The sequence below is a fragment of the Gracilinanus agilis genome, chromosome 3 (genome assembly GCF_016433145.1).
Source record: "Gracilinanus agilis isolate LMUSP501 chromosome 3, AgileGrace, whole genome shotgun sequence".
Classification (NCBI taxonomy): domain Eukaryota; kingdom Metazoa; phylum Chordata; class Mammalia; order Didelphimorphia; family Didelphidae; genus Gracilinanus; species Gracilinanus agilis.
Genome location: NC_058132.1, coordinates 346,165,288 through 346,175,463, shown reverse-complemented (window position 1 = coordinate 346,175,463; position 10,176 = coordinate 346,165,288). Strand labels below are relative to the sequence as shown.

Here is a 10,176-nt window from a genome sequence, read left to right as displayed (position 1 = left end):
GATTTAGTGTTTGGTGTAAGAGATACAATGAAGAAAAGCTAGAATCATGAGCATTTTAGGAGGAAAGACAAGAAAGAGAGAGAGAGAGAGAGAGAGAGAGAGAGAGAGAGAGAGAGAGAGAGAGAGAGAGAGAGAGAGAGAGAGAGAGAGAGACGAGTAAAATAAGTCAAAGTCAGTTAGAATTCCAAACTTGTGGCCGTTAAGATATTTAATTTGTTAGACTTAAGTAAGATACGTTTATCAATTTATCATCTGTCTCCTAATGAAGGATTTTATTTACAGAAACCAAAGGATGTAACTGGCATCAGAATGTTCACAGATTAGCCATAGTTTCTTTTTCTGTGACACTCCCCACCCTCAATAGAAATCCTTGGTCCATTTCCTATAGAATATAAAGTCCTTGAGGCCAGGCACTACTGTTTTTGTTTTTGTACCTGAGTACCTAGCAAGAGTCTTACCCAAAGTAAGGGCTTAATAAATGCATGTTGAGTGAATGAGGGAGTCAATGCATGAATATCAAAACTGAAAAAAAACCCTGCTAATCAGATAAAGGAATTTGTATTCTATTTCAGGATGAAGATGACTCTTCCAGTCCTCTGATGTGGCCTGAGATTCAACAAGAGCTGAAAATCATTGAGTCTGAGGAAGAACTCCAAGCCCTCCCATCATCTGCCCAAAAGATCAACTCGAGTCAACCAGTTCTTATTTCGAGTCCAAAGACCACCCTTTCTTCTCCTTGGGCAAGGGGCTTCTCTGATGACTCCAGCCTGGCTGTCATCACAATGGAAGAGAACATGGATAAATTGATTCAGATCACACCTCTAGAAGGGACTATTATCCCTATAACGGGAACCAGGGGAGACTCAGAGCAGCTCAACAGCCAGCAGAGGACTGGACAGAAAAGGCTGCTGCCTGAGCAGAGTAGGCAGGAGGACTCTACAAGGACTCCCATGCTGGAAATGATCACAACTGACCCTGCTTCTCCACAGGACAGTCTACTAAAGGAAAGCTCAGGGAATCTCCCTTCATCTCCTCCTCCTCTAGAACAAACTCTTCAGAAAGAAGACTCTGTGATAAATAGCCCTGAGAGAGAAGAAACTTCAGAGGTGATGGAAGCAAATCCTCATTCAGAGCAGACTCAGGCTGGAGATAGTCCTGATGACCCCAGAAGTTCCTACTTGCAAGAAGAATTTGTGTCAGCCCAGGGTGAAAATCATAGTCCTAAGGAGAAGAGAGACAAATTAGCTTCGGGGAGAGAAGGCCCACTAAGGGAATTTGGGGCTTTACCACATAAAGAGAGAGATACAACTAGTAAAATGCTAGAAACTTTTGATTATGATGAAGAAGACACTTCCACTGACTTTGCACCACAGAGTTTAGAAATGGTAGAGCCCTGGGAGGACCACCAGTGGGTTACAAGCCCACTTCATTCCCCAACACTGAAAGATCTTCAGGGGGCTCGACCACAAGATCTTCTCCTCCCAAATCAAAGAGAGAAGAGGCTCCCTCATAGACCCACTTTCGTTCAGAGTCATTCCCTAGATAGTGAAACTACCATGAAAAACCAGTGGACTCTTCCATTTTCTTCATCTAGTAGCTGTGTCAGTCTGGGATCAATGATGGTTTTTGACTCCTTACAGCTACTAGCACCCAACAGAGAAAAAGGGGAATGGGAAAAGAAGGCACCAAGACATTCCAAAGAGCTCTCAGAGTCAGCGGGAACAGAAGATGACCTTGGTGTGAATTCAGGGACAGACATACAATCCAAAACAGTAAGAACTAGTCCTGTCTGCTTTACAGAGAAAGAAACAGAAGTAGATCAAGCAAGCCTGCAAGACTCTTCAATGCCCATGAATCAACGAGGCAGTTATGGCTTGGAAGCTGAGAGCATTAGGGAAAATAGTCCATCTGGGGTTCAGGTCAATGCTAGTGCCGGAGTGCCTCTTGTTACCAAAGGTGAGTTGCTTCCTTCCTCCAAGTTGCAGCTAAAGAATCATGATTGTGTGCCTCCTAAAGGGAAAAATAGACCTTCTTCCCTCAACCTGGACTGCATTCCTCTGGTAAATGACTTCTTTAGGATTGAGAATATGACATCGCTGGGTTCACCTGGACACCAGTTGAATGAGAGAGAAATTAAAAGCGAAGATCCTAACTACCCATGGTCCCCCATCTGTATGGCCTCACCTCACAGTAAAGCAGACCCCTGGAAAGTTCACGGTGGTCCACAGGACCTAGACATGCTCACTCATGCCTTAACAGGTCGCCGCAATTCTGCCCCTGTGAGTGTGTCGGCAGTGAGAACTTCCTTCATGGTCAAAATGTGCCAGGCCAAGGCTGTGCCAGTCATCCCACCTAAGGTTCAGTATACTCAAATTCCACAGCCACTCCAGGCCCAGAACACGGAGGAAGATGTACTTTCCTCAGGAGAGAAGGCCAAAGTGGAGGCCAGCCCAACTGGCGAGATGCCTCTAAAGTCTGCTGGGGATGATTCACCTCCTTCCTTAGGGAGACCTCAAGAGGAGAGCATAAGCCAAGAAGGAAAAGTAACCAGTAATTCCACTCAGATGGACTCCACGTCTTTTGTATCTGATGACCACATCCTTTCTCCAGACCCAAGTGTGTCTTGCCTCCTCTCTTCCCAGGATGCTACAGGACCCTGCAGAAAACGTACTTCAGAAACAGAACCATCTGGAGATAATCCACTTTCTTCAAAAATTGAGCGGTCATCTGGGGTTTCCAAACCTTTCCATAGATCAAGACCAGGAAGACCTCAGAGCCTAATCTTGTTTAGCCCTCCCTTCCCTATCATGGATCATCCATCCTCTTCTTCAGACTCCAAGGTCTTACTTTCCCCGATCAGAAGCCCTACCCAAACAATTTCCTCTGGTCTCATTTGTGGTGAGCTGGCTGAGAACACGTGGGTGACCCCAGAAGGAGTCACACTTAGGAACAAAATGACTATCCCTAAGAATGGCCAGAGACTAGAGACCTCAACTAGTTGCTTTTACCAGCCCCAGAGGAGATCTGTGATTCTAGATGGAAGAAGCGGGAGGCAAATAGAATGACATCAGTTTCCCTATCACTCCTTTACTTGGAACCTTTTCTTTGTCTCTAAAGACTACAGAGCTCTGTTGAGATTTGCATGGGTATTATTTTATGGCCAACTCTGTTATTCCAGGAGAAAATTAGCCAGCTTTTGGATTGTTCAGACCTTTTATTTCCCATCTTTAGCCATTCTTGGCAGTCTTGAGGCCATTTGGGTACTCATTAATACTTACCAAGGTGCTCGGTGGAAGGGCAAAAAGATGAAATTCAGGTTAGTCCATTTTCCTGCTTGTTAGTAGCTGAAGGGAAACATGCAAGAGAGATGACTAAAATGCAATTTGAGGATTATCTGTGAGTTGCATTTATTCATCCATCTTATCCTTATCTAAAGCCATCAAGAGCTGGCCATAATAATACCCTTTTCAACAAAAACTTTTTGTCTCAGAAGGCATTGTTCTGAGGTTTCTGTTTTCTTATTTTTCTTTATATTATTTAATGCTTTTAAAAGCTCATGCTTCTTTAGTACCCTTTTCTAATATGCTTTATAAAATTCTACTATCAGAAAAGAAAGTAGATTTGGAAATATAAATCTACTGTGCCCTCAGATTTTCGGGCTGATGGATTAACACATATATGGTCTCCCTGGTGGTCTCACAACTGTGCATGCCACCAAGCTGGTGCTCCTGGCTAAAAGTACAGCATATGAAAAAAAAAACTCAACACAGTCACAAGTCCTAGGATTGACAGGAATTAAAAAGAGGCTATTTTTCTCATTTGAATTTAGCAAAGTGTGGATTTGCCTGCCTTTTCCATACATACCCAGTAACTCAGAGAAAGACATTGAGGGCTGTGGTAATGATGGATTCCCTTTTTACATGGGGGCCACTGCAGTATTAAACTGGAGTTCTTTTGCTTTCCTCCAAATGTCAGTGTGAAAGAATATGGTATAATCCATAAACATCCTGTGTGGAAAATTTGGCTGGGTGCCAATACCTTTCAGCTAGTGGGGAGAGATTCCCCCCTTATCTCCTTCTCTTTGGAAGGGGTAATTCTTAAGGGGAAGGATGGAGGATAGAAGGAAGGAGTCAAGCTACTGAGTAAGGTTACCCCATTATTTATCCTAAGGTAAGATTCATCTCAAAAAAAGATACACTTTCATTATAGCCAATAAATTATCTCTTTTCTTCCTGCCATTTCAAGTTCTCATGGATAGATTTGAGAGAGCCCTTCTTTCCTTATCCATCCTTACACTCAGACATTCTCCTTGGTCTATTTTTCCCAGATATTTAAGCAAGAATCTAGTCTGACATTCCTCTAGTCCCAAACAGATCTTCCTCTCTTATTGTATGGAAGATAACATTCTGAGCATTATCTAGAGTCAAGTTTTTTGAAAAAGAACTCCAGTTTCTGGCCCAAATAAGATCCAATAAACCTAAATACCAGTTTATTTGCTCTACTTCCCCAATAAAAGAAACCTTCCTGTCTGAAAATCAAATGGAGATGTGACCATATCTGTAATATAATTGCCCTGGTCATTCTCTTGTCAGGTTAAGTTCTGAATATATCTAATACTCTGCCCAGAAGTTCAATCACCAAAGAAAATTTGACAGAATAATGCCCTGCCCCAACCTAATGGCATTCCACTTCATTCGTTTATAAAATCAAAAATGTTAACACCAGAAGGGACATTTTAAGGCACTTGTTCCAACCCTCTCCTTTTATGGATGAGAAAAACAAGGCCCAGAAAGAGAGAGAGAGAGAGAGAGAGAGAGAGAGAGAGAGAGAGATATGCCTAAGGTCATACAGCTAGGAGGTGGCAGAACCCAAGATTAGAGCTTTTACTTCCTCCCCAGTAAACCAAAAAAGTAAACATAAAGTGTGTGTGTGGCAGGTCCCAGGGTTGGGAAGTATTAGCTTAGTTGATTTGGAAAGTCCTACAGACCAGGGGAATTGTGGCAGGTGAACAAAAAGGTTGAAGATCTTTGGCTGGTTTTGATACATTTCTACTAGAGGCAATAAAAATGATGGATGAGTGCAGTAGAGGAGGCAGATAATTCAGGCAGCAAGGCAAGATGACCTCTTTAAAGACTGTTCTGTAGGAAGGGATTCTTGGGTTTGACTGGAATACATTGTTATTCTGGATGTACAGTAGGTGAAAATAACTGATTAGATTATGAATTTGATGTCCAAGAATTTCAAGTGTTGAAATAGTTTCCTGTGCCAAAGGTACATTTCCACCATTAAAAAGAAAATTAGTTTATGAGACATAACCCATAGACTCTTGTTAATTGTCCTTTGGTATGGACCATTCTGCCATCTGCTATCCCATATGAACTATGTGTTGGAACAGAGTTAGAACATGGATGATGATAGCATCAGCATATCATCATATTCACAGTCAGGAAATGTGATCTGAGTAAAGGGATATTTAAAATATGTATATTTTGAATTTTTGATTATAACACACTAGAGTATATTTTTATTATTTTGCCATTAAACTAAAAAGCCATTGGTTTGTCTATTAATAAGTGACTAAATTTTAAGTGCTCAGCAGTTGATTTCGAATAACGTGTGTATATATACACATTGTATATATGTATGTGCATATACATACACATGTATGTCTTCAGTTTGACTTTAGATTCTAACATTAAATAAAGAAACATCTCCAAAAGCCTAAGTAGAAGTTCTCAAAATATACTTTGGAATTTGCATACAGGCAAATAGGGATATTTTTTTCTTGTCTCTTTTTTTCTACATGCCAGTCAAACCCACAGGCTTTACAGACTTTTCCTCAGATTACCTCTGCTAGAATTTAAGAAGTTTATTTTACCAGTATTCCCTATGAATGAACTGCCAAAAAGAAATGATATTTTCTTTAGTCTTCTGCTTGATTCCTGGAGAAAGAGATCCTAAGTTTCCTGAAGAATCTCTCAGGCATTGTTGAGCTTGCAGGTCTGGTACTAAAGAAATCCTTTCAATATTTGTAAATAGCAAAGCAAATCTACTTTCTTTCCTTCTCCTCTCCCCATTCTTCTAAAACTTACTCTAACACACCTGTAGCTGCCAGCAGTCACAAATTAATATATTCGTGGATCCCTATAACGACAGTAAGTAAAAAAAGTCCCACCTGATGTCATTGTCCAGTGAAGAAAAATACATGAAATGAAATTTAGATCCCCAAAGAGTAGAAGACAATAAGAAGTCAGGAATGGCTCTCTGTGACTAGGGAAGTTATGATGCTGGGTCACTTTACAGCGTATCTATTTCAGGAAGACACTACAACATGATAGACCAAGTCCCATGCTAGAGAGAAAATGGTAATACCAACTAATCAAGGAATTCTCAAATTATTTTAAATCAATCTATACAGCAAACATGTTCTATAAGTAGAACAGCAGCTGAATTATTCACAGAATGGCCATCAGAGGCCAAGACTTAATGATCCTACTGTCAAAATTAACTAGATTCAAGATAACTATCTGGAGAATTCAGATGGAAAGGTTTTGGCTTTTCATCTGAATCATTTCATTAGCAAAGAAGGAAAGAAGAAAAGAAAAGAGAAGGAAGGAAGCCTAAAATTTAATGAAAAGTCTTCCTCAAAATATTGCTAACTAACAACAATAAAAATCCAACTAGCCACAGTAAACATTTATTAAGGGCCTACTTATGTAGAAGATAGTCTTAAGTTTCATCACTATTTGTTTTTTTTTTTGTTGTTTTTGTTTTTACATTTTTAAACCCTTAACTTTTGTATATTGGCTCCTAGGTGGAAGAGTGGTAAGGGTGGGCAATGGGGGTTGACTTGCCCAGGGTCACACAGCTGGGAAGTGTCTGAGGCTGGATTTGAACCTAGGACCTCCCATCTCTAGGCCAGACTCTCAATCCACTGAGCTACCCAGCTGCCCCCATCATCACTATTTGTTTTTTAAAAAATAGATGAGCTAATTTCTTATGTAGCTCCAAATATGAACCAAAAAAAAAAAAAAAAAAAAAAAAAAAAAAAAAGACCAGCAATTAAAACAGAGCTTTTGTGGTCTACAAACACAATTAAAGAAATTGGACCAAGAGAGAGGACAGCATTACTTATGTGATGTTACTCTCTATGTCTGCCCATTTCTGGATAGGTATTTTCCAAAGGCTATGTGGTTCCTATTCTTGTTGGAGTACCATTTTAAGAACATTGAACACCAAATGAAGTGTGAAGAGATTAGATATCCATCCATACCTGCTTACCCTGCATATTTTTTTTCCATTTTCTCCTGGCAATGGAGAAAATACTCCATTAAAGTTTATTCTATAGTATATAGTATATACTAGAGTCAACACTGGGACTATTTGTTATTTTTCACACTTGATCCACGGCCTGTTCACTTCTGTTTCTAATCATACCTATCCTGGATGATCTCTTTACAGTTTATATTATATAAATAAAACCAGGAATATTTTAGAAGATGTTTGGACAATGTTCCAACTTTCAGTATTTTGCTTTGATGACTTAGATGAATTGGTTCCTAGGTAGACAAGTAGGTGTTTGGTATATTTCAAGTCAGAGCTAAAGTTTAAGGGTCTTAAGTGATCATAATTGGTTCTATCTCTGGATCTTACCTTCTTATCTGAAAACGGGCAGGTTTGAATATGATACTTTTAAATGGCTGATTTTAGAAGTTTCACTTAGGTTGTAACAAGGTAGATAATTATATTTATTTCTGTTGTTCCTTATATGGCAGCATCAGAAGTGCTGGCCCAAATTAGGGGTAGGAGAAGGGATGGTGGTGAAGAAGGAATGTCTACTTGTATCTTGGGAGTCTCCTACATGATGGGACACTATTGATCATCAAATTTACTTGTCTAGAATTGGGGTAGAAGATCTTGATTAGATGTATGACCTATCTAGCTAGATGAGAGTCATACACTGTATTATGGCCTCATCTCTCAAATGATGCCTTGGCACTTAGGGTGATATGTTCCCAGAAGGGTAATTCCAGATACTTACTGGCAGAGGCACAGGAGTAGAAGGGATAAGACAGGCCAATCTCTTGGCTGAGAAAGTAAGAATCCAGCACTCAACTCAATACAACTCAATTTTAGCAAACATGGGGCAGAGAAGGGAATGATCACCTGTCCAAACATAGAAATGACAGCCTAGGGAGGAGGAGTGATTAGCTGGGCACTCTACAATTTCAGAAAGCATATAATTGGGAATTATCCTGGTGTCAAGCACACAAAAGCCAGTATTTCTTGATAATGAGGGAGATGTGAATAAGGGTTGCTTTTCCAAAAAGAAGTCCATGAAGAACTGCCATAATTTTGAAATGTGTATTATTGAATGAGTCACAAGGCTTTGCAATAATTTAGCACCAGAGAACTTCCTGATTCATGATTTTACAAGGTGAAGCACTTTCCCAAAAGGTTTCTATTTAAAAGCCACAGGATTTTAGTCGTGTGCTGAAATCCATGAACCTTTTTTCCAAGGTAATCTTAAATGTTTTTTTCTGATTTAAAATAAAATGTATGAATAAATATTACATTAAGCATATACAGAGAAACATATTATGTGTAATTAAAGATAATTGTTATGCTTCCAAAATTTATACTAATAAATATTTTAAAATATACTATTTGTGTTGGGAAAATGAACATAAGGAGACATCGGTACATCCATTAGATCTCGATCATATCAATGACTGAATAAAGGAATCTCTCTCATACATTTTACAGGTTAGATCATCTCCTGGCTCCCAGAAGATTTCATCATTGGAGTTGGGCTTTGTCAAGGGTAATTTCTGGGGTCAGGGTAAGATTTGGGAATGGGGTAGTATTGGCCTTGATACCAGCCCTCGAATTTTGTTGGAGTGGGCTACGCCAATTGAGTGTCTGCGATAATTCTGGCAGCAGTATGATTGGCTAAGGAGGGATTAAGTGGCCTAGGCCAAAAATGAAGCAAATCAAAAAGACCCATGCCAATCAGTATTAACCAGGACCATATTCACCCTGATAGGCAGTTCTTTTTGATGCCGCGGAAGAATTTCTTATCTCAAAATAGGGCTACCTAGAAAAACCTCAAGACACACAAGAAAATACTTTCCAGGAAAAGTCTGATAACTCTCATAACTGAGTCAAATCATAGCTTTATAATTTTCGGAAGACAACTCATGAACCTCCACAATTTCTTGTATAATGGCCGGAGTAGTAATATTCTAGGATGAGAGTTAAATTTCATTTTTTCATCACCCCAGAGTTAGGTTCAGTCAATCCTTTAGGCTACTCTAGGCTTTAACTGAAGCCCATCTTATCCCATTTGAACTCTACATCCACATCACTACAATTTTCCAAGTTCTTTTGGACTGGGGATATGTGTCAATCCCTCAACTCCTTCAGGGGAATAGGTTTCTAGATAAGAAATTAACCAGCTTTTGTGGTTAAAGAGTTGGGATTTGGGAATAAAAGCCTTAAGTTTGTTATTTTAAAACTAATGTCATGTCAAAGGTGTATGATTTTAACAGGGTGGGTACTCTTGACAAATCTAGATGCTAACTAAACCTTCTCTAACTTATTATTAAGTCTTGTTGCTGGAGTAAAGAGAGTTGCTGGAGTAAAAAATTTAATCGCCCTATAGCCAACCTCTTCAGCATAACCAGTCCCTGGATAACAGTATATAGTTTTTGTCTGCACTAGAAGTTTTTGCATCTAGGTAGGACCTACCAGGACTTGTGTTCTCTTGGCAGTCTTCACAAAAGTACAGGTTTCTCAACTCATGATAAGCCATTATAATAGATCCTTAGTGGAGATTCACAAAGATCATAAAATAAAATGATCTGCATGCATATGCAAGAGGTTGTAGGTAAATGCTGGTCTACCCCTAAGGATCCTCTAGCACTTCCAATTCTCAATGGATGAATCATAAATGGCATCATTTGCTACTTGGGAACCAAATAAGTCCCTCATGCTCACAGAATCATAAAATTGAAAAGTTGAAAATAACTCACATCATATACTTTCTGCAGTTCCACATAACCATACAGCAGCTTCTGCTTAAAGGCCTCTAGTGAGAGGGAATTCACTCCCTCCCAAATCAATTCAGTTAACTTTAGGGCAGTGCTAATTGGAATAGTTTTCCCTGACATCAAG

At 39.5% G+C, this 10,176-nt stretch overlaps 1 protein-coding gene across 1 annotated transcript in view; it reads left to right on the top strand.

Moving 5' to 3' along the window:
* The window catches only part of ARHGAP31 (Rho GTPase activating protein 31), a 182,322-nt gene extending 179,257 nt beyond the window's left edge, over positions 1-3,065 (top strand). Inside the window, exon 12 of the mRNA XM_044669173.1 lies at positions 547-3,065. Coding sequence (XP_044525108.1) covers positions 547-3,065 — 2,519 coding nt within the window. The remainder of the gene's footprint in view (positions 1-546) is intronic.
* The last annotated feature ends 7,111 nt before the right edge of the window (positions 3,066-10,176 follow it).